Source organism: Molothrus aeneus, chromosome 14 (assembly GCF_037042795.1).
Source record: "Molothrus aeneus isolate 106 chromosome 14, BPBGC_Maene_1.0, whole genome shotgun sequence".
NCBI classification, from domain to species: Eukaryota; Metazoa; Chordata; class Aves; order Passeriformes; family Icteridae; genus Molothrus; species Molothrus aeneus.
Window position 1 is genome coordinate 1,005,993 of NC_089659.1, and position 24,217 is coordinate 1,030,209.

General features: G+C 53.5%; 1 protein-coding gene across 2 annotated transcripts; it reads right to left on the reverse strand.

Annotated features, from left to right (window-relative positions):
• Positions 1-13,858: 13,858 nt before the first annotated feature.
• NSDHL (NAD(P) dependent steroid dehydrogenase-like) lies at positions 13,859-24,141 on the reverse strand. 2 transcript variants are annotated; one of them, XM_066559385.1, is made up of 8 exons: positions 24,060-24,141; positions 23,447-23,497; positions 21,087-21,248; positions 19,874-20,020; positions 18,691-18,819; positions 16,678-16,820; positions 16,085-16,187; positions 13,859-15,468 (listed from the first exon to the last, which is right to left on the reverse strand). In XM_066559385.1, exons 2-8 carry the CDS (start codon positions 23,465-23,467, stop codon positions 15,133-15,135), a joined length of 1,041 nt encoding a protein of 346 aa, XP_066415482.1. In that variant the 5' UTR covers positions 23,468-23,497; positions 24,060-24,141; the 3' UTR covers positions 13,859-15,132. The 2 variants fall into 2 exon arrangements, with proteins under 2 accessions (XP_066415482.1, XP_066415481.1); XM_066559384.1 differs by having other exon boundaries at positions 24,113-24,139.
• Between the last annotated feature and the right edge of the window lie 76 nt (positions 24,142-24,217).

Consider the following 24,217-nt stretch of genomic DNA (forward strand, 5'->3'; position numbering starts at 1 on the left):
CTTCTGGAGTCCACAGAACCTCAAGGATCCCTTGGGATTTGTGTCAGGTGGGATGAGAAGGACCCAGGTTAATTCAGCACCTGGCTGTGTTTGTCAGAAATGGTTCAGTTCTGTTTGCGCTCCTAGATTTTCCATGTAAGCTGCAGGACCAGCTTTTGGTTTTGGAGGAGAAAATCCCACATTGAATCCCAGAATGGTTTGGGTTGGATGGGACCTTAAATCTCCTCCAGTTCCAAACTCTTCCATGGCAGGGACGCCTTCCAGCTTTTACCACCCCCAGTCTTCCCTTGCCAAAACTCTCTCCTGGATTCTGGAATGACTCTGCCAGTCAGAAATAAGAAGGCCCAACCCTGTTTGGGAGAATCTCAAAGGAGGTTGTTGTTCCCTGCTGGTGAGCCTGTCCCTGCAGTATTCCTGGGAAGCCACGTGCCCAGGAGGAATGCTGGGTGCTGATCTCATGGCATTGGGCTTGGCAAAGCCTCCTCCCCTGGCTTGTCTCAGCCAGGGATCTGCCCACTGCTCATCCCCTGCTCTTCCCATTGGGATCATGAACAATTCCCCAGAGCTCCTCTCCCTCTGCAAACATTCCCAAGCATTACACCCACCCCTGTGCCATCCAAATATGCAACAGGCAGCTGATATTCCGGTATTCCTTCTGGTATTTGGAATAACCTGTGATTTATGGTTCAGCTCATGTCCCTGGTACTTTAAATCCCTTATTTTGTGTGCTGGATAAATGCAACTGGGTGCTCAGCTTTGGATACCAGCCTCTGGGATGGGGCACTGGGATGTCCCAGGCAGCAGGAGATCCATAAAAATGGTTCATTCCCACTGACAAAGCATCCAACATGAGCCACCCAGCACAGGAGATAAATGTCCTCTCTGCACAGGACCAAAATGCCATTAAACTCTGTCCTCAGACTGCACACTGCAAATGGAGCTGCTGCTTAAACCCGTGCTAAGTAACACAGAATCCCATTTCCAAAGGCATGGAACACCACCAAGACAGCACTCACAGGTCTGGAACACCACCAAGACAACACACACAGCTCGTTCCCACCTCTGGGAAGCCCTGGGGCTCACGGGCAGCCTTGCTGAGAGCCACAGAGCCCCTGGTTTGGGACCAAGCCTGGCTGCAGTGTCCCACCGAGGACACTCTGAAGCTCCTCATCCCATGAGGAAAGCCATTCCGAGCTACTTAATGAGGAAAGCAATTCCAGGCTATTTAATAAGGAAAATGGTCAGAACCTTGTTTGGATGGCAATGTTCAGGGGCACAGGGGCAGGGCCCAGCCCAGCTCAGGGGCAGAGCTCAGCTCAGGGGCAGGGCCCAGCCCAGCTCAGGGGCAGGGCCCGGCTCAGGGGCAGGGCCCGGCTCAGGGGCAGGGCCCGGCTCAGGGGCAGGGCCCGGCTCAGGGGCAGGGCCCGGCTCAGGGGCAGGGCCCGGCTCAGGGGCAGGGCCCGGCTCAGGGGCAGGGCCCGGCTCAGGGGCAGGGCCCGGCTCAGGGGCAGGGCTCAGCCCAGCTCTCCCTCTTGCACACTCCCTGGGGTCCCAGCCCTGCCCCGGCTCTTTCCATGCCCCGGAGTTTTGGAGCAGCTCCAGCACCCCAGACTCCTCTCCCATCCCCGGCAGGGAGTGTTCCCTATGGATCACAGCCCGTGGATGAACCAGGGGGCACCTCCAGCTGTGCCCGAGCATGCAGAGCTGCCCTGGCCCTGTGAGGGTGACCTGTCCCTGCCCAGCCATCCTGTCCCATCCTGTCCCTCAGGAGTGCAGGCACAGCCACACCAACTCTTCCCTAAGAAATTCTTCAAGTGCCTGAAATCAGCAGCACAGTCCTTAATTGGAAAGGATCTGCTTTCCACGAAAAGCACTGGAACAGCTCGAATTACCCTGCAGGAGATGAAACACTCGCTGTTCTTTCAAAGCTGATGGCAGCTCCTCTTCCCTGCTGGCCACCCTGCTTTGGGGTGGCTCAGCTGGGACTTTGAAATGTTAAAAACAGGAGTTCAGCCTGAAGTTTGTGGGCACCTGGGGTAATGGCTCCTTTGAGCCTAACAGCACCTTATGTGCCTTGGGGATGAGCTGGATCCCAGCTGGACCCAGCTCTGAGGACTGAAGGAATGCCCTGGTGTCTCTATAGGACACAAAACAACACGAGTGCACACACTGCTGCTCTCAAGGTGAACAAAAGGGCAGTTTATTTTCTGACTCTAACATTTATAGTTTTCTAAAAGTGACAGTGGATTGGAGGGTGACAGTGCCACCTCTCCAATGACACTGGACAAACTAACAGTCTATTAAATTTCTTCTATAAAAGAATGCAAAACAATAAGTTATTTACAGAAAGTGTGTGAGAAAGTTCGTTACAAGAATGTAAACATCAGAAGGCTTAGAAAATCTTAAAAAATCAGGGTGGCACCCTGGGAAGAGTGAATGGAGCTGCTTTGATCCCATAAATCCAGCTCTCCTGGGAGCACCGGGTGCCCTGAGACCCCTGAAGTGTCCCTGCAGCCAGGCCCAGCTTCCAGCACTCCTGCTCCCCGTGTTTGGCTTCCTGGCCCTGGGATGGGATGCCCCAAGCCCCACACTCACTCTCCCATGCTGATTCCTGTCTCAGCTCCCTTTGGGACAGGAACCCCCAGGTCCTTCTGCTGCCCTCCCTGTCCCTGCAAGGCCCTGGTGGCACTGGAGGACCTTGAAGGTCCCTTCCAGCCTCAGTGGCTCTGGACTCCTGGACAAGGGGTGAAACTCTGGGTTCCTCACACAACCTGTGCCCTCACCAGGGTTATTTCCCCCAGCCCAAACCCATGGGGCATCACTGGTGGTCCCAGCTCTGAAGTGATCCCGTCCTGCCCACGGTGATCCGGGCTCTGTGGGGACCCAGGTGCCACCCGAGGTGACCCAGCAGCAGCTCCAGGCTCTGCTCCCACCAGCTGAGCCTGTGCTGGAGCTCTCCAAGGATCTGTCCCCTGCTCCCCCTGCCCCTGGCTGCCAGCACAGGCCTCATTTCCCTAGGCCTGGGCACTGATGGAGGCCTTGGCCGCTGACCCGGAGGCTGCAAACAGCACCCAGGGCAGTCATGTGGAAAAACCTCCTGCTCTGAGGATAATTGATGTCTGTTCTGACCTTCACAAGCCTCAAATTAAAATGGATTTAAAGCCTGCAAGAGGTTTGAACCTCCTTCCTTTGAGCCTCCTCAAGCCTGCTGAGAGTTTTGGCCTCCAGGACTATCTCCAGGCCAGGTCCCCACCTCCATGTGCAAGGGAAGAACTTGTGCTGCTTTTTTTTTTTGCCTTTTTCTTTTCTTTTTTAAGGTTGGGATTAAATGTGTGAGATGGTATTTTTTGTTTGGACTTAGATGTTTATTAGCTTTTATTTATATTACTTTATTATATTTATTGTTTATAGATTTATTATTATATTACTTTATTATTTATTTATATTACTTTATTTATATTGTTTTATTTATATTATTTCATATATACTATACTTTATTTATTTTTATTACTTTTATATATACTATTTCTATTACTTATATACATACTACATTTATATATATATATACTATATTTATAAGTTGTGAGTTTTATAGTACTTTACTAAAAAACTGAAAAAATGGAGTTGTATTTTTCTTTCTATAAGGCTTTTTAAGGATAAACTGTCTAATTAAGAAATGACACTTAAATTACTTTTATTTTTAACTTAATAACTAACTACTTGTGGTTTGTAATGTGGACTTTTTATCTAATTACACAATACACCTTAAACTTATGAAGAAGGTGAAGAATGACTAGCTACTGCTCTAAAACTTCTATATTGTTTTATATGTATATATTATTATATTCTAAACCATTAAGTTTTTTACTATGTGATATTATGCACTTTTATTCAAACTTATAATCTCAATTATATCATTAAATTTTGGAAGCCTTCTCCACGGCCTCAGATCAATGCAGTGTTCTCTTGGGGCTCAGTGCCTGGCAGCACAGAAAGTCTGAAATTCTCAGTACCCAGGGCTCCAGCACCGATCTGGTGGCACTCAGCAGCTGGAGCCCGGCTTTTGGACACCCAGGGGAAGGAGAGCAGGGGGAGGAGGCTTTTCCTTTCCTTTGGCACAGGTTACCTGGCCTGGCAGGCAGGTCCAGCCCCCAGCACTGCCTCCCGAGAGGGCACAGACTCGAATTTCTGAGCACCAGCCGAGCCCACAATGCAAACCCTGTCCCTGCTCTGCCCTGATGTCACCCGACACCTGATCCCTGAGAGGGGACAACAGGAGCTGGAAGGAACCCTGCCCACCTTAAACCCTGCCAGATCCACCTCGACCCCGGCCAGACCCACCCCAACCCCTGCCAGACCCACCTTGACCCCTGCCAGACCCACCCCAACCCCTGCCAGACCCACCCTGACCCCTGCCAGACCCATCCCGACCCCTGCCAGACCCACCCTGACCCCTGCCAGACCCACCCTGACCCCTGCCAGACCCATCCTGACCCCAGCCAGACCCACCCCGACCCCTGCCAGATCCACCTTCACCCCGGCCAGACCCACCCCAACCCCAGCCAGACCCACCCCAACCCAGCCAGACCCACCCCAGCTCCTGCTGGAGCAGCACCTGGGCCAGTGGCTGTGCCATTTTTGAGGCAGTAATTTAAAACTGCATTTAGTTCTCCTCTGAGCTCTGACTCGAAGCACATCCCGTTCCTGGGGGGATGGACACTCCTGTCCTGCTGTCTGCTCCTGGGGGCACGAGGGGCCATGGGAATTGCACCTCAGGCTGCACACTGGGAGCTCACAGCCTGCACCCGAGGATCCCAGAGCACCTCCTGCACACAGGGGCTCTCCTTGGAGGGGGAGGTTCTGAGGGAGCCTCTGAAGGTCCAGACCCAGCCTGAGGCCCTGGCACAGGTGCCCAGAGCAGCTGGGGCTGCCCTGGATCCCTGGCAGTGCCCAAAGCACAGGTTGGACACTGGAGCAGCCTGGGGCAGTGGGAGGTGTCCCTGCCATGGCAGGGGTGGCACTGGGTGGGTTCTAAGGTCCCTCCCAACCCAGACCAGTCTGGGATTCCAGGTTTTGGACAATGCTCAGCTGCTCTGAAGGACCAGCTTTTTATTCCTACCTTTCCGTTTTTCCAGATAGTGACTGGTTAACACTGATGCTGTTCCATAAACATTGGAGATATTTAAGAAGCACCAGGAGATTTCCAAAGTCAAGCTATAAACAATCAGGAATTCAATAATTGAAACAGTCCAGGCAACCTTCAATCAAACATTAAATCCACCCTTCTGGGATTGTGCAACACAACAGCTCATGCCTGCCTGGTCCATGAGCCAGAAGCACTCCCAATCCCAGAGTCCCTGAGGCTGGAAAAGAGCTCTGGGATCACCAAATCCAACCTGTGCCCCATCCCCACCCTGTCCCCAGCCCAGAGCTCTGAGTGCCACCTCCAGGGATGGGCAGTCCAGATGTCCTGGGCAGCCCCTGCCAAGCCCTGGGCACCCTTTCCATGGGGAAATTCCTGTGGTGTCCATCCTGAAGCTCTGTCCTCACCCCCCTTGTGGCTGCAGCAGAGCCTGGGGGCTCTGTGGGAGCTCTGAGGAGCCTCATCCCAGCACCACATTCCCTTGGGATCTTCCCTCCATCACCTGAGGACAGTGAAGGTCTCTTTTCCCCTAAGCTTGGGGAAGAGGGATGGAAATCTGCAGCTGGAGGGGGGAAATCCTGCCCAGACCTCACAAACAGGAGCAACACGGACCCGTTCCACACAATGTGTGAAAAGCTGCAAATGCCCAGTTAGAATTTCCTTTCATTCACTCACGACCACACATCCCACAAAAACATCAGATCCTGCTGAAGCTGGCACAGCCTGGAGCTGAAGGCAGGGAAGGGCGGCACGAACTTCCTGAGCCCTGCCCGTGCAGGACCACCCCCAGCACAGCTCCCCCCTGCTACTGCCAGAAACTCTCGGGTCATCTTCACCATCCTGGGTGTGCAGTTTCATTGCTCTAATTACATGGAATTAATTCCTAATTGCTCAGCTAATTTCTGGGTTTAAAAGGAAGGATGTGCAGGACGTTCACCACACCCACACATCGCTGACCTTGAGCCTTGATGTTCAAAGATGAAAGGAAAAAGGAAGGAAAAATGGGTTTTGTGTCAAAGGTGGAGCTTTGTGTTTGTGTCACTGACCCACAAATAGAGCAGGACAAAAGCTCCTTGAAGCCACATGACATCACAGAGACACCACAAAGTTTTGCCAAGAAAACACAACTTTTTTTTTGTAAAAGAAAGCTAAAATCTGCCACTCGTGGAAACTGGGACTTCCACTTAAGTCCTGGTAAATTTTTTTGGGAAGAAATGTACTGAGTCATTGGCTGGATGAATAAAAGAAACTGAGTTTATATTAAAAGAAATAAAATATCCTAAAGAAAACCTCCAGGTCCGGCTGAGGAGGAAGGACATCCCTGCCCAGGTGAGCACAGCTCGTCCTCCTCTGTGGGGTCTGTCCTGAGCAGGGCTGGGACAGGGAAATGGGGATGACATTCCCTGGATGGAGCAAGGGCAGAGAGAGGGAGGTGCTCTCTCCTCCGTGCCAGCTCTGCCACTCCTTCCCAGGGTGCTGATTTCACCCTGATTCGGGCAGAAACAAAACAAGGCAGAGCAGCAGAGAGGCAGAAATCTCTGCCTGCAGCCCCTGTGTCCCACGGGAGCCCTGGCAGGGAGGGCTGGGGAGGCAGGAAGAGCTGGAGCTCCCCCAGACCTCTGCGGAGGCTGTCGGGGTCACGGGATTGAATTTTCCCGGAGTTTTCCGGACCCTGCCCACACCCAGACCTGTCCCAGGGAGGGCACTGCTGTGCCCCACGGAAATCCAGCGGGGAAAAGGGATTTAGGAGGATGTGGAGCCGTGAGCAGGGAGGGAATTTGAGATCAGACAGGTGCAACAAAGCCCCGGAGCCAAAGCTCAGCCCCAGCCCGTTCCTGCAGGAGCCCCATCCGTCCCTGCAGAGCCACGCTTTGATCCGAGACACCCCTGAGCAGCTCCAGTTCCGTGGGGCAGGAGGATTTGGGTGTCCCTGGCAGGGCAGGGCAGCGCAGCCCTCTGTTCTCCCCCAGCTGACCAGCCCCGCTCCCGCTCCCGTTCCCGTTCCCATTCCCGGTCCCATTCCCATTCCCGGTCCCGTTCCCATTCCCGCTCCCGTTCCCGTTCCCATTCCCATTCCCGGCCCCCCTCCCGGTCCCGTTCCCGGTCCCGGTCCCGGTCCCGTTCCCGGCCGTACCCGCGGTTCCCGGCGCGGAGCTCTCCCGGCGGCAGCGGCGGCTCCGGGCGGGCCTGGCACGGCTGTGGCACACCTGAACCCCCACCTGCCGGGAGGGCCGGCCCCGGGAAGCCAAGCCTTGTTTTGAGGAGGAGACTTGGGTGTGTTTGGCCCTGCAGGGGAATCAAACAGGTTTCTCCGTTCGGCGGCACAGGCTCCCCTCCCTGCAGGCTCCGCTCTGCATTCCTGGCATTCCCCAGTCCTGTGGGCCCTGGCACAGCCCCGAGCAGCCCCCCAGCTCTCACCCCACGGAATTTCTGCTCGGGGCGAGCTCTGCCCCCAGGCAGGGGGAGCGGGACCCCCGAGCGCCGGCTCGGAGCCGCTTTGGAGCGGTGGTACCCGGGGAGCATCAGGGAGCCTTGCTGTAATTAGCCCTCGACACTGATTGTCTACTTGGAACTCATTACCGAGGCCCACAGGTGTGATAATGCCACAGGAAATTGCCGGGCATTCCGCTCGTCCTCATTTGATTTCCCTTTCTAATTGCTCCGGTCACCGCACGGTCCCCAGGGCCGGCTGTGGGGACAGCCTGGCACAGCCAGACCCTGGGACTCCCTTTCTGCCCATCCCCAAAGCCTGGCAGCTGGGGCTGGGGCTTTGGAGCTGTCCTGAGGAGTCAGGGCTTCAGCCTGGCACTGCCACAGCATGGGAAGAACCAGAGAATCCCACGATGGTTTGGGTTAGGAAGGACCTCAAAGCCCCTCCAGTGCCACCCCTGCCGTGGCAGGGACACCTCCCACTGTCCCAGGTGCTCCCAGCCCCAGTGTCCAGCCTGGCCTTGGGCACTGCCAGGGATCCAGGGGCAGCCCCAGCTGCTCTGGGCACCTGTGCCAGGGCCTGCCCACCCTGCCAGGGAACAATTCCCAATTCCCAATATCCCATCCATCCCTGCCCTATGGCAGTGGGAGCCATTCCCTGTGTGCTGTCCCTCCATCCCTTGTCCCCAGTCCCTCTGCAGCTCTCCTGGAGCCCCTTCAGGCCCTGGCAGGGGCTCTGAGCTCTCCCTGGAGCTTCTCCTGTCCAGGTGAGCACCCCCAGCTCTCCCAGCCTGGCTCCAGCCCTTGGGAGCAGCTCTGTGGCCTCTTCCAGCCCTGGAGGTCATGAAGCCCCAACCAAGCCCCCAACAGGATTCCCTGACCCCAATTCAAGCACAGGTAATGCTGAGCCTGTAGCAGCTGGAAAGGAAAGCTCCTGCTGTGGGATGATGGGCAAATATCCCACCCCATCCCATCCCATCGGGATGTGCTGGAACAGGGCCGATGACCCAGCCCTGGCTCCCAGCAGCACTGTGAGGATGACATCAGGGATTTTCAGGCGTTAAGGCGTTACTGCAGCCCCAGATCTCCCCCTCGATCTGCTGGGGCTCAGCAGCAGCCGGGCTCAGCTGAGCCGGGCTCGGTGGCTGCGCTGATCCCGGCTCAGATAAGCGGGGCTGTTCCCAGGGCCGCGCCCTGAGCTCCCGGCGGGGCGGGCTCGGGGTCCAGCTCAGGGGAGCCGGAGTGGTTCAAAGCGGGCTGGAAAACGCAGCCCGGACCCTTCCTGGGACAGCATCCTCTGCTCCAGGGCTCCAGCTGACAGAGCAGCTTTATTCTCGGTAAGCCCTGAGTCATGGCAGCGTTTGCTGAAGGTTTGTCCTGGCTCTCCCCTGAAACAGCAGTGAGTAACAGCCCAGCCTGGCCTGGCCAGCCCTGCAGGTACACCGGGTCCCCAGGCACCACAGGGACAGCCAGGCTCTGGTTTTTCCCAGTGGGAACACTCTGTTCCATGCTGAATGTTCAAAACCCAGGCAAAAATAAAAGGTATTTGTTATGAGCACCTCAACATCAAACACTGAGAGGATAAGGAGCTCCCAGAGCAGCACCCAGGGGTCACTGCTGGCTCAGGAGATGCATCCCCACAATATGGGCAGCAGGAAAGGGATTGGGGTTCCGCCCCTCAGTGAGACCCCAGCCCTGGGCCAGCACAGGAGGGATCTGGAGCTGCTCAGAGAGCCCAGAGGAGGCTCCAGGATGGGCAGAGGATGGAGCAGCTCTGCTGGGAGGAAAGGCTGGGAGAGCTGGGACTGTTCACCTGGAGAAGAGAAGCTTTGGGGTGAGCTCAGTGTGGCCATGCAGGGCCTGAAGGAGCTGACAGCTTCTGCCAGAGGCTCAGGGATGGACTCTGGATTTCTGCTAGGGAGCTGCTCACAGTGGGACTTAATCACTGCCAAATTCAGGATGCTCCAGGAAAAGACACCAGTCTTGTCTCCCTGGCAGGAGAGACCTGGAGCAGCACAGGAGCCCTGCACACCTCTGGAGGAAACCTGAGTGTGCTGAAGTCAGCAACACAAAAAGTCTTTTGTACTCACCCGACCTGAGCGGAATCCAAGAGGGGAATTTTTCCATTTTCCCACTAAATCTGATTAAAACCAAGAGGATCTGGCTTGAACCCCCACCCTGCAGGCCTGGCCCCCTCCTCAGCCATGAGCCAAGGCTCAGGTAAAGCTGTGCCTGAGCCCAGCCCAGAGCAGGAGCAAGGTCCTGAATCCCATCCCAACGCCCCAGCTTCTCCAGGGATACACATACACTCCTGCAGCATGGGAGAGCAAGAAGACAGAGTCTTTTCCCCAGCTCCAGTTAAAAACATTATTGTTACCAAGTAAATTTCAGCCTGGAATGTCTGACTTCACCAGGAAATGGATTTTCATGGGATCTGCTCTCTCAGGAAAGCACAAAGACCCTTTCTCATGGAGATGCCCCACAGCTGGCACTGATTGATCCTTGTTCTGCCACTTCCAGAGCAGCTGTAACCCCACAGCTCATTCCTGCAGGAACAGGGATGTCTGCAGGGAACCTGCTCCACCCTGGAAATCCAGGCAGCCAATTTCATGGCAAAGGGGTTTTACCAAATCATTTCTATGGCAAAGGTGATTCCTGCCCAGAGACAGCCTCACAGCCCAGCCTGTGTTTGAACAGCCACAACAACATCCTGTAACATTTTCTGGTATGTATTTTCTGGTGGGGAGAATTGTGTTTGCTGGTGGTGAGGAATCCACCAAGCCCACTCCAGAGCTGGAGCTGCCCTGAACATTTCCTGCTTTGCCGATGCCACTCCGTGCAGCCCCTCCCTGGTGCTGGTGCTGAGGGGGAGGGCAGGGCAGGAACCCTGCAGTGCCCAGGCCTTTGCAGAGGTGCCACCAGCCCCAAGCCCAGCCGTGATGAGTCGCAGGGTGTAAAACCACTACACCCATTTGTTACAAGGGAATCAAACTGGTTTTTCATGAGGTGTCACTGCAGAGCTCTGTCAGAACGCCAGGCCTCACCTTCCTAATAGCAGGTGGCAGCAGGGCATTGTCTGTCCCAAGGATTCCCCGCAGGAATACAGCAACCTGCCCGTGCTCAGGGACACACCTGCACCCTCCTGGGGCTCAGGAGTGCCAGCACAACACAAAGTGGTGCTGTCAGCAGAGTCGGGGCATGGCAGAGGCAGAGCTGTGGCGGGGACACTGCGGTGCCACCACAACACCCAAAGCCGCTCTGGCGCAAGCAGGGAGATGCTGATTTATCCTCAGCGGCTCGGCCAGCTCCCTGCAGGCTCTGAGGCAAACAAGCTGCTCTTCCCCCTGCCCTGACAGGGCAGGGTTGCACCACTCTCCCCCGTGGGCCTGGCACCGGCCTGGGGCTTGCACAAGCACAGCGAAACTCGGAGAGAATTCTCCCGGGAAGCAGAGCCAGCCCAGCCTCGGCTGGAGCTGTGGGAATGTCCTGGTGCTCCCTGCCACCAGCACGTTGGGGTAACTGGGTGTACTGGGACAGAAAACACCCCTTCCACAGCTTCCCAAAATGCTGAGCTGGAGCCCTGCAGTGAGGCCTGGATCCTGTGTCTGGAGATCCCCCAGTGCTTGCAGGGTGCACATGGCACATTGCTCCCAAACCTCACTGAATCATGGAATGCTTTGGCTTGGAAGGGACCTCAAAGCCCCTCCTGTTCCACCCCATGGGCAGGGGCACCTTCCACTGTCCCAGCTTGCTCCTTCCACTGTCCAGCCCTGTTCACCTCCTGCACACCCCTGGAGTGCCCCCTGAGCCTTTTTGCTCCCTGGACATGCAGAGCCATTTCTGACTTGCTTTCATCCATTTTTCCTCTTATCTATTTCTGGTAATTACACCCAAGCCACCCTTTTTCCTCTCTGGAGGTGTGTCTGGACCAGGGCTTCCCCCACGTTCCAAGGGCAGCACTGAAAGGAATTCCTTGGTCAATCCTCCTGAGCAAGTTCCCTCTGCAATCCCTGTAAGAGGGAAATGGAGGTTTTGGTTACTTTAACTCCACCTAGAAAAGCACTTGTAATCTCCTCTCCCTTCCCTCCCTCTCCCTTCTCCAGGATAAGCAACAGAAGATCTCTCCTTATCTCTCCCAGTGCCAAAACCAATCTCAGGTCAGCAAAATGAGGAGCTGCAGCAAGGAAAAGCCAGGAAAGCAGAGAGAGGGAGATAAGGAGTTTGATGAGAGTGCTCCAGGGAACTCTTTGAAGTCGTGGGGAGCTCCTGTTGAGTGTTCTGACAGGGACAGACTGCACCTGCATTTGATCCTGGATGGTTGGAAGGAAAGTTTGATAATGGCAATTTTGCTTCACAGCCTCTGCTCGCTGATACACACAGAATACAGACTGAAGCCATAAAAATCCCTGAATGGTTTGGTGGGAAGGGACCTCAAAACCCACCCAGTGCCACCCTGCCATGGCAGGGACACCTCCCATTGTCCCAGGCTGCTCCCAGCCCCAGTGTCCAGCCTGGCCTTGGGCACTGCCAGGGATCCAGGGGCAGCCCCAGCTGCTCTGGGCACCTGTGCCAGGGCCTGCCCACCCTGCCAGGGAACAATTCCCAATTCCCAATATCCCATCCATCCCTGCCCTGTGTCCTGTCCCTCCCTCCCTTGTAAATTGTCTCTCTCCATGTTTCCAGTTGGCTCCTTCAGGCACTGCAAGGCTACAGTGAGGTCACCCCAAAGCTTCTCCTCTCCAGGCTGCACCATCCCAATTCCCTCAGCCTTCCCTCCCAGCAGAGCTGCTCCATCCCCTGAGCATCCTGGTGCCTCCTCTGGACTCGCTCCAGCAGCTCCACACCCTCCCAGTGCTGAAGAGGTGGCACAAAAACACATCCAGGGCACAACAGAAGGATCTCATCACTGCCCCAAAATCCCAGGACAGGATTTATGTCTGTTAGAGTTGGAAAATGAGAGGAGGAGGCTGGAACAGGGCTGGAAGAGGCTGTGGATGGAGCAAGGCTCTGCTGTTGTGGCCAGGGATGGAGGCACAGCCAGGCTCCAGCACTCCCTGTTTGCCTGGGCTTGGGAAACAGCAGTGCTCAGAGCCAGAGGAGCCTGGCAGCTCCCTGACTGCATTGGGAGAGCTGCCAGCCCAGGTGTGCACAGCCCTGCCCTCGGTACCACCTGAGCACTGCTCCCCAGCCAGGTGTGCACAGCCTGCCCTGGGTGCCCCCTTGTCACTGCTCCCCAGCCAGGTGTGCACAGCCCTGCCCTGGGTGCCCCCTTGTCACTGCTCCCCAGCCAGGTGTGCACAGCCCTGCCCTTGATACCACCTTGTCACTGCTCCCCAGCCCAGGTGTGCACAGCCCTGCCCTTGATACCACCTTGTCACTGCTCCCCAGCCAGGTGTGCACAGCCCTGCCCTGGGTGCCCCCTTGTCACTGCTCCCCAGCCAGGTGTGCACAGCCCTGCCCTCAGTGCCACCTTGTCACTGCTCCCCAGCCCAGGTGTGCACAGGCCTGCCCTCAGTGCCACCTTGTCACTGCTCCCCAGCCAGGTGTGCACAGCCCTGCCCTGGGTGCTGCTCCCGAGCCCAGGTGTGCACAGCCTGCCTTGGGTGCTGCTCCCCAGCCCAGCAAAGCTCTGGCTCCCTCCCTGGGAGAGGGAACCCCTCTCTGAACCCCTCTCTGGTCCAGCTGAGCTCAGTTTCCAGGGCCTTCTGCTCAGGGAGCCCCTTCAGCTCCCCCTGCCAGGACAGGGAGAGCAGTGACCCTGCCCTGCCCTGTGTCCAAGCACAGCCACAGCATTTTTGGGGTGGATTGGAGCTGCTGGGCTGGGAAATGCCACCTAGAGGCTGGAGTTGATGTGTGGGCAGTGAATTTGTAGAGAATTTTTAAAGTTTGATAGAAAGCTTTTGATTATAATAGTGTGAATTTTAACATCTGTATTGTCTCACCCTTCACATGAGACTGAAAATGGAATAAAAGTTTTTAAAATGCCTCTCAGCTTCCCCATCTCTAAGTCAGAAAAGGGCATAATCCAACAGGGATGTAGTGATTTACCTCTGGTTTGGCTTTGGGAAATCCTGGATCCTTCCCCTCCCCATGGGAGGGCAGGGCTGTCCCTGCCCCAGGGCTGAGCAGTGCCCAGCAGGGTGGTGGCAGCTGGTCCAAGCACCTGGGGCCAGTGTTTGCTGCAAGGTCAAGGTTGGTAAAACCAGCTGTTAACCAGCAAATCAACGTTCCCAGGAAAAAAAAAGCCCAATGTGGGTTTTTTTCCCCCCAGAAAACAGCCAGAAGTTCAAATAAAACCCATTTAATCAGACATTCAATCAGATTATAGCAGCACATTGAGGTTAAGGAGACTGTGGCTGCCCCTGGATCCCTGGAAGTGCCCAGGCCGTGTTGGATGGGGCTTGGAGCAGCCTGGGACAGTGGAAGGTGTCCCTGGGGGTGGAATGGGATGAGCTTTAAGGTCCCTTCCCACCCAAATCATCCTGGGATTCCATAATTCTGTGACTGAGGCATTTTCCATCCTTCTGAAATTTGAAACACCAGAACTCCCAGGGATCCAGGAATTTGCACAGGGCAAAACTCCAGCTCGAACCTAAACCCCTCATTTAAAACCAAACCAGAACTGAAGTGCTTAGAAAGATTAGAGGGCAAAGAACATTTAACATACAAGTCAGAGGAAATAGCTTGGGGCCTGTTGCTTTGTATCCATTTCCTTGTGGAAAAGAGGTTTTTTCATGGACTAAGTGGTCAGAGCACCAAAAATCCCCGTGAGCAGCACTGACAGGGCAGGGAGGAGCAGCTTGGTGCTGCAGATCTTCCCAGCACTGCAGATCTGCAGAACAGTGCTGGGGCTGCTGCCAAAGATCTGTGCCCCAAAAGGGAATCATATACATCCTGTTTGTGCTGAGAGTGGGATCTGCCCTCTCAGAGATGGGACACAAAGCTGCAAAGTCAGCTCTGTGTGATTTACTTGGCTTCTTTTGGAACAGAAATAAATCCTGCATGGACAATGGAATGAAGCCACAAGTGAACACACTCCTTGTGGGTTCCTTCTGCTGCCTCAGGGAGAAGCCAAACCACCCCCTGATCATGGAGGGAAAACCAGAAGAGCTGCAGTGATTTAAGAGATGGTGGCAGAAATCCTTTCTGGCACAGGGCTCTCTTGTGGAGAGCAAAGCCAAAGTGCAGAGGGGAGCCAGCCCCAGGAAGTGTTTGTGACCCAGCCTGCAGCTCTGGGAAGGGATGGCTGCTGTCACCAGAGCAACAAAACACGGGACAAGGGTGGAGGGAAGGGAGCAGGAATGCTGGTGTGCCTGCTCAGGATTGAAGAGGGCACAGCAGGGTGTTTATTCACAGCCCAGAGAGTTCAGCAGCAGTTTCCAAACAAGAAGTCACATCCAAGAAACAAACTGTCAGCACAGCTCCCACATGGAATGGCGAGGAGGAGGAGGAGCAGAGCCTTCAGGAAAACTCCTCTTTCCTGGGAACTGGTGCCCTGTGCTCCATGTTAAGCTGTCAGAAATGATGGCAAACAGGTTGGAGAGGCTCCAGGCAGGCTGTCAGGCCCTGGCCCGGCGCAGGCTGGGGTAGCTCTGCACAGTCCTGGCAATGGCCTCGTCCAGGCTGACCACGGGGCTGTAGCCCATGGCCCTCTTGGCCCTCTCACAGCTGTAGTAGTGGAAGGTGCCAGCCAGGGCCACCCTCATGGGTGTGAAGGTGGCCTTGATGGTCACCAGGGGCCTGAGCAGGGCCAGCAGCAGGGCCAGCAGCAGGGCCAGGTAATAGGCCAGCCAGTAGGGAATGTGGTACTTGGGAGGGTCGTAGTCCAGGCCGGTCAGGATGCGGGACATGAACGTCCAGAAGGGAATTGGTTCATCGTTGGTGATGTGAAAGGCCTGGAAGAGAGGCAGAGGAGAAATCAGGGGTTAAAATTATGGTGGATTTCCCAGATTTGGCTCTGTGCTGGCCCCTCTCCTGCTCATGTGAGGACATGACACCCCTGGCCTGGGCCAGAGCACACACCATCCTGACAAACTGCTTTGCACTGCCCACCTCTGTGTGAAGAGGGGGAATCCCTGCTTTTCCAAGGAAACCAGCTGCTTCCAGCACTCCAGAGGCCAGGATTCCTCATAAATGTCAACCAACCTGGCTGCCACAGCACAGAGCAGACAGGCTAAAACACCCCAGTGTGCCCAGAGCACAGCAGGACCAGGAAAAGCTGGAAAAGCTCCTTCTGTTCTGAACTGTGTCCAAAAGCTGCTGTGTTTCCATGTGTGCCTCCTGGCTGCCCCCAGTTCTGCCTGGATTGCCCTTCCCAAGGAGTTTTACAGCAGGAAATTCCAGGATATCCATCCAGCTCGGCCCAGGTGGCTGCACTCAATGCTCACCACAGGTGGAATACCTGGAGCTTCTGGCCTCCAGGATGATGTGCAGGGCCCTCAGGAATCAGCATGGATCCCACAGCAGAGGCTGGGGATCCCTTCCCTCCCCTCCCTTCCCCTCCCTCCTCACCTTCCCACACAGGGGAGAGCCTTTGTGCAGCTTTTCTGCAGCCAGGATGTGCCCATGTACCACGTTCTCCACGTAGGTGAAATCCACCAAGTTCTTTCCATCCCTGCACACAGAAAAGGAATTTAGCTCCAAAGGCAAGCTGGGCTGAGAATCTTCCTTTGCCTTGTGGCAAAAGGAAGGACTTCCAGCAGAATAAATTCATCCCAAGTTTCCTCTTCTCTCATTCTCTGGTGCTGCAATTTCAGACCATACTTTTCGTGTTTCATATTTAATAGGGATTTTAATTGCCAGAACCTCAAACACCACAAGTGGTATAAATTAACAGCAAGTAATCTGAGCTGTCTCATATTAATGGCACAGCTCTTTAACAGCTCAAGCCATGCCAGCTTTCCTCATGGATATTCCTCTGGCATTATGGACACTCACCCTGGCAGGGAGTGAGCCCCTGACATGGGATTTTTAAGGAAAAAAAAACTGGAAAGTGAAAAATAAAAGAAACAACACAACTGATCTCCTTTTGCTCCCTTCCAAAAGGGCTTTGTAGAGCCAGCACTGACTTTGGCCCAGCTCTGAAATGCCTGGGCCTTGCTCACCCAATGATGAACTTCATTTTGCCACTCCGAGCTGCCTGGATGAGGATGGGAACCAGCTGAGGGTCTCTGGGACCAAATATTCCATGGGGACGGATTGCAGTGGTGAGGAAATTCTTGTCTGGGTCGTTTGCACTGAGCACCTCCTGTAGGGAAAGAGGAGAAGGAGATCAAGAAGGAAAACAGAGCTCAGCAATGCATCCCACGATGGAGTCTTAATTTCTTTTCTGCCAGGGTTGGGAATAAATGTGGGAGATGGTATTTCTTGTTGGGACTCAGATGCTTATTTATGTTACAATCTCAAAAACCCTGAGTTCTACAGCACTTCACCCTAACAAACTAAAAATGGAGCCCCATCTCTCTCTCTACAAGGCCTTTTAAGGATAAACTGTCCAGTTAAGAAATGACACTTCAATTATTGTTACTTTTAACCCAATAACCAACCACCTGTGCCCTGCAATGGGGACTTTTTTATCCAATTACACAAAACCACCCAAACCCATGCAGAAGAAGGTGGAGAAGAAGGAGCAGCCTCCACCCTAAAACCTCCATTTTGTTTTATATATATTACTATATTCTAAACCCTTAAACTCTAAGTTTCCCACCCTGTGATCTCACACACTTCTATCCAAACTCCACACCCACAATCCCAGCTCTGTCATTCCCTTTTGGAAGCTTCTCCACAGCCTCAGGTCAATGCAGTGTTCTCCTGGGGGTGAGAGCCTGTGAGCACAGAAAGTCTCAAATTCTCAGCAGCCAGGGTCCCAACATCCCACAATCATCACTGAAGGGGCTGGGGCTCCCCATCTCCTTGGGAGGAACCAGTGGAAGAATTATTATCCCCTCCTGTCTTTCCAAGTGGCTCTTCCTTTGTTCCCATCTCTTTTCCCAATTCTCCTTGATAAGAAAACCAGACACAAATCAGTTTTTATGGTTGAGCACTTAATGAATTGACAAAGGAAGGGAAGGCTTTGCTTCTCTCTTTGAACACCCCAGAAGCCAGAGGAACCCTGTGCAGGAGCTGGAGCAGAGAAGGACACTCAGGAATTCCATTTCTGTCCCTCCCAGCTGTACCCACCCCAGCCCTCCTGGATCTCTCTCAGGAGGGGTTGATCCCATCTCCCTGGAGCTCCAGCAGCACATTCAGCAGCTCTGGAGCAGATTTCATTCTCCTGGGAGTTCCTAAACAACATGTTTTCATTTCCAGCAGCTGCTGGGATTTCTATGGAGGAGGCACAGAAAAAAATCCTTTGAGTTTCCCCCAAAACAAAGCCATAATCAGCAGCACTGGGCTACCTCTGATTGCTGCTCCTCAGCTTCCCCTTTATCAGTCACTGCAAAGTGCTGGGGAAGGAACAGATGTTTGCACAATTTAAATTAATGAAGCTCTTGTGGAGGAAATTCCTTCCAGCCTCTCACACTGTCAGCATCAGCATGGAAGGGACTCTCAATTCTTCTGGCACAAAAAGCACAGATACTTCCCCCAGCTGAATGCAAGCCATGGAAAAAGGATCCAAAAAGGTCTGCTGCCTTTGATTGAAAACATTGTTATCCCATATTTAAACACAGATGCTGCAGCAGTAAGAGCATGAGAAGAGCAGATATTGGTGCTGTGCAAGTGTCCAAAGCAGTGAACTCTCAGATGTTTTTTAACATGATTGTTTTCAGTAATGGCCTGTGCCCCTTAGCTCAGGCCATGTTCCCACCTCCTCCTCTCCTCCTCACTCAGTGCCTTTTTCACATTCCCAACTCCAAATTCAGGCTGCAAATCAGGAAAAGCAGCAGAGAGGACAAAAACCTCCCCTGACTGCTGTGAAACCAAAGCTGTGGCAGAGAACTGGGATTATCCTGTGGCTGCTCCATGGCAGTGACACCTGTGGCAGTTCTGGAACCACCTCTGCAGTGTCACACAGCATTTCATTCAACCTCTGTGGCAAGTCAAGCCACAGATTGATTGTATTCTCTTTTTATTAAGTAGATACATCCCAAAATAACAATTTAACCATTGGCAAATACCTTCTCCTGCAGGATCTTGGTCTCTGTGTAGTAATCAATAGGTTTTTGTGCATAGGGCAGGTCTTCTGAGCCATTTTTTATGTCTGTGCCCTCAAAAACTACACTGGCACTGCTGGTTAACACCAATTTCTGCAAGAGATAGGGGAGAAAAGGGCTGTTTAAAGCCTAAAATAAAAAGGTCATTATTTACAAAGGCTGAGTAAAGATAATAATGGTACTAATGATGATAATAATGGTAATAATGATAATAATGGTAATAATGATAATATTTAACCAACTGATCCTACAGGAAATAACCTGAGTCTAATAGAAGATGAATAGAAACTGCAGGTGAGAGAACTCCTCCTTTTAATTCATTCTGTCCCATCATTTAATGCTACCTAAAGGAGATTAAAACATTCCAACAAACCCCCAAGGCAGTCAATCCAGGGGAAACATCTCCAGGAAAATCAGAGGCTTGGAACCCTTAACACACCCCCAGTGTTTTAAAGAAAGATTTGCTCATCTTGGCAATAACAGATCACAGTGGATTAAATAAAAAAAGAAACCTTGGATGTTTTTGTTTGGTGACTTAAATGAAATAAATGAAATGAAAATAAATGAAATTAATATAATAAATAAATTTAAAATAAATGAAATAAATTAATTTAAATGAAAACTCATGGGATATCAAGGTAATTTAGGGAGAAAATTCAGTCTCCAATTCCAGGCTGGCTTCCTCAGGCTCTTCTTTTTGTGGGCAATTGCCTTTCTAAACCAAATGGCACTGAGATTATGGCACAATTGTGTTCCTCCTCACTCCATGGTGGGGAATTCAGGGAGGGAATTGATGCCATGAGTCTTCCCACTGCTGGAAAAGCCATCTCTGGGCTGTCCCCTTATGAAAGCAGGAAAGAAGCCACTTGTGAGGTGTTGTTCTCCCAGGGTGACTCCCAGGCAGGACAGATTTTAATGGAAGCTTTTCCATTGCAATCACAATGTGGTTTTCTGTGGCAAGCAGGGACTGAGTTTACAGGAAGCAGGAGACTCAGAGTCTCTCTTCCACTGGTTTTCATGGACAAGTGGGAATTCAGTACCACAGAGCCCTTTGTCCCCCTCTCAGACAAGGCTGGCCCTGGCCTGTGCTGCCAATGTTACAAAGTCCATCAGCCCCTCCTGGTCTCCAGGGCTTTTCCAGCTTTACCTGCACTCCAGCTTCTTTGCAGGCTTCAATGACTGCCTTGGTTCCCATAAAATTCACCTTGTAGAACAGCTGCCTGTTGTCACTGGAAGGGGCTGGGGAGGCACAGTGGAACACCACAGACACTCCTTGCAGGGCTGGCAGCAGAGCCTGCAGGAAACATGGGGGGGAAGGGAATGGAGCAACAGCCGTGGTGGATATCAGGAAAAAATAACAGCAGGGAAATAAAGCAGTTTTTTTCATGGAAACAGCTGCATTTCAAGTCATGTTCCTCCATAAAGGTGGGCAGCTGGATGGGATTAGCATCCAGGATCTCCACAATGTCCTGTCCTCAGCACACACCACATCCTCTCCTCTTCCCAGAGAAATCCTGGGAGCTTCTCCAGAGCTGGAGGCTGTCCAGGCTGCACTCCCTGCAATCCCCAGGTGCAGGTACAAGGCTCAGGACTCCCTGGAGTTGGGTCCCTGAGGAAGCAGCAGGTTTAAAGCTCCCCATGGCACTGGCTGAGTGCAGGTGACTGTCCCAAAGTCACCTCCCACATGGCTCACACAGGTCTTGGCCAAGGCTCCCACTCATCCTGCCCTGACTGTTGGGAATATGAGTTGTGCCACTCTCATGGAGCAGAGAAGAGCTGGGAGAGCCCCCTGCAATTAGCCCAGGAGCTGTAATTACCCTGTAAATCTCAGCTAACAGTAATGCAAGGCACCAGGCACAAAGCAGTCCTGTGTCACAGACACATTTTATGAAAAATCCTTTCCTTAGGATTTTTTCTCCTGAGAAGCTGAGAGGCCTCAGGAACAAAATGTAAGCAATGGTTATCTGCTGCTGTGGAATGCAACAGGTGCATCTGGGATTGGGCTCATGTGGTTGTTTCTAATCAATGGCCAATCACAGTCAGCTGGCTCAGACTCTGTCCAAGACACAAGCCTTTGTTATCATTCTTTCCTTTTCTATTCTTAGCCAGACTTCTGATGAAATCCTTTCTTCTATTCTTTTAGTATAGTTTTAATATAAAATATATCATAAAATAATAAATCAAGCCTTCTGAAACATGGAGTCAGATCCTCATCTCTTCCCTCATCCTCAAACCCCTGTGAACATGGTCACAGTCCTGCTCTTTCCAGCAGAATCCAGACATCAGACACCAGATCTGTTTCCTTCAGAGGCTTCCAAGCAAAAGTGCAAGGCCTGCATTTGCCCCTGTTCCTTCCTCACCTCCTTGTCACACAGGTCTCCCAGGAAGAAGGTCACCTGCTCACTCTCAAAGCTCTGCTGGATGTCGAAGACGTTGACGCTGTAGCCCTTGGCCAGCAGCTGCTCCACCATGTGCCGCCCCAGGAACCCCGAGCCCCCGATCACGGTGCAGCTCCTGCCAGCCTGCAGGGACAGGGACAGGGACAGGTCAGGACAGGGAGAACCTCCCTGACACACAGGCACACACAGAGCACACCGGCCTGAGCTTCCCTGGGGCTCAGTGAGCTGCAATTCTGCTCAGCAGCTCCACCAGAGGAATCTGAACTGGGACATCAAAGCTCTGTGCTGTCCCAGGGAGTTACGAGTGCAGGCACTCTGATTTTGGGATTCTGGAAGGACTCTGCCTCATGCTCACAACCAAGAGGCTCAGGGAGGAGAGAAGGAAAGAAAGATTGGTCCCCATGAACTCTGCTTGGATAGCAAAGCAAACAGAATTTGAAGGGAGCCTGCAAGATGGAGAGAGATGGTTTACAAGAGCACAGAGAGGCAGGACCCAGGGAATGGCTCCCACTGCCAGGGGGCAGGGATGGATGGGATATTGGGAACTGGGAATTGTTCCCTGGCAGGGTGGGCAGGCCCTGGCACAGGTGCCCAGAGCAGCTGGGGCTGCCCCTGGATCCCTGGCAGTGCCCAAGGCCAGGCTGGACACTGGGGCTGGAGCAGCCTGGGACAGTGGGAGGTGTCCCTGCCATGGCAGGGGTGGCTCTGGAGGAGCTTTAAGGCCCCTCCCAACCCAGAGCAGCCTGGGACTCTGGGATGATTCTGTGATTTGCCTCAGCCTCCTGCCACAGCTAACTCAGAGCATTAAAACCATCACCATGATCAGAACCTGTGACACTCAGAGCCAAGAAAGCAGCCAGGTAAAGGCAGGGGCTGTCCTTTTCAGCTATTAGTTCTTCCTTCTTTTTCTTTAGGCTTTGTAAATCATTGATTGGAGTCACTAATTAACAGAGTTCAGGCTGGCCACTGGTCTGACTGGACTGAGACCAAAGACCTCACTGCCAGCACAGAACATCCAGCCCTGAGTCTGAGGGAGCTGTTACACAAAGAATGCTCTGTGCTGGCTGGAGAGTTTTACTCCTGGTTGTAACACAACCCCCACCTCTGCAGAGAGCTCTGAGGGAGTCACACAAAGACAGGGATTGTTCACAACTCTTGAAAGGCCACATCCTCAAAGGTTCTGCTGCCAAGTGTTGGGTGATCCACAAGAGAAATGTGAGGAGCTCCCTGAGTTACATCAAAGCTGCAGCAGGTATTTGGGATGGGCCATGCAGAGGAGAGTCTGATCAGGGTCTGGAGCTCCTGTGAGGAGCAGCTGGGAAGGGGCTCAGCCTGCAGAGGAGCTGGGAAGGGGCTGAGCCTGGAGCAAAGGAGGCCCAGGGGGGCCCTGTGGCTCTGCACAGCTCCTGACAGGAGGGCACAGCCGGGGCGGTCGGGCTGTGCTCCAGGGAACAGGGACAGGAGCAGAGGGAACGGCCTCAGGCTGGGCCAGGGCAGGTCAGGGTGGCATTGGGGACATTGTTTCACTGAAAGAGGGGCCAAGCCCTGGCACAGCTGCCCAGGGAGGTTTGGAGTCCCCAGCCCTGGAAGTGTTCAGCCAATGAACAGATGTGGCATTGGAGAAGATGAGGGGATTCAGTCAGAGGGAGGATGGCTGCTGAGGGGACAGAAACTGTTTCAGCCTCTCCTCAAAGGCAGCCACTCCCTCCCACGGACATTTCCCTTCTCCCTGCACCCGTTCCCATTAGGTCCCTTCCACCCCACACCGTTTTGGCATTCCCTGATGGCTGTGCACTCTCCAGGAGCCAAGAGCACCCCAACTGCTCTGAGATGTGCCTGAAGTGAAGTTTTACTGCAGCAGAATGCTGCCCTCTGCCTCTGAGTCCCAGAGCACTGCAGAGGCTGCAAAGGAATCCCAGAATCCCAGACTGGTTTGGGTCGAGAGGGATTTTAAAGTTTATTTTATTCCACCTTCCACAGGGACACTTCCAATATCCCAGGCTGCTCCAAACCCCATCCAACCGGGCCTTGGACACTTCCAGGTATCCAGGGCCACAATTATATATAATTTTATGATAAACTCTCTATAATTTGATATTGCACAGCATAATATTTGTGGCAAGCCAAGCTACATGTCTATATTGATTTTAAGGTATGAATTCAACCTACCCAAATTATACCTTGGAAAATCATATTTTACCCCCAGAATTATCATTAATGCAGGATCAGCCTCATGTCTTCCCTAGTGATGGGCAGAATATTTATGAATTTGTTTCTGCAAGACAAAACTTCCCCAAGCACCATTTGAGGCCCCAACTCACCGATCTGAGGCGTGTGGCCATGGCTTGGGTGAGGCACTGTCCACCAGAATCCTTGAAAAAAAGGGAGAATATTTTTTATTCCCAATAAAATAACACATCTCTAGTTACAGAAATCAAGCTTTGAAGCCATCATGCTGAAGAACGATGAAGAGAGGGAGTTAGTTTGGAAGAGCTCCCTGCTCTTCCAAACGAAATCAGCAACTACAGGTGCTGGCCTGGCTCTTTGGTACTGATTTTTCGCAAACTCCTTTGAAATTCCAAGGAAAAAGCAGAGAAGAGGCAGGGTCGATGCCTGTCCAGCTGGAGCACCGAGCTAGTTTAAAGCAGGGGCACAGGGTGACCCTCCTCTTCCACGCCCTGTCCCTCAGCATCTCATCCCTCTCCAGAATGCACTTGACGAACTGCTGCAGCTCCAGTTCGCCCTCAGCTCTTTCAGCCCATCCCAGAGCCCCCCAACCTCCTCCCCTCGGCCTTTAGGGCCTCACCCACAGGCCCCAGCACCTGCTCCCCTGCTCCCGGCACGTTTCCACAGCTCCCGGCACGTTTCCACAGCTCCCAGCTCCCTCCCCACAGCCCCCAGGGCCCTTCACCCTGCCCCCAGGGCCCTCCTTACAGATGCCAGGCCCTGTCCCGCAGCCCCAACCCGGTCCTCTCCGTTGCCGGCACCTTTCCCGGCTGCCGGACCCTCCCGGAGCCCTCTCGCCGCCGCCGCCCTCAGAGACCCTGGCCACGCCCCCTGCCCGCACTCCACCAGTCAGCGCAGCGCTTCCG

Bases quoted from the DNA above. Each gene is read 5' to 3' on its own strand.
- NSDHL (XM_066559385.1), bottom strand. From the start codon at position 23,467: ATGGCCACACGCCTCAGATCG. The intron at 20,021-21,086 runs GTGAGGAAGGAA...TGTTTCCTGCAG, and splicing joins GAGACCTGTGTGACAAGGAG to GCTCTGCTGCCAGCCCTGCA. The intron at 15,469-16,084 runs GTGAGGAGGGAG...CCTCTCTTCCAG, and splicing joins GCTCTCCCCTGTGTGGGAAG to GCCTTTCACATCACCAACGA.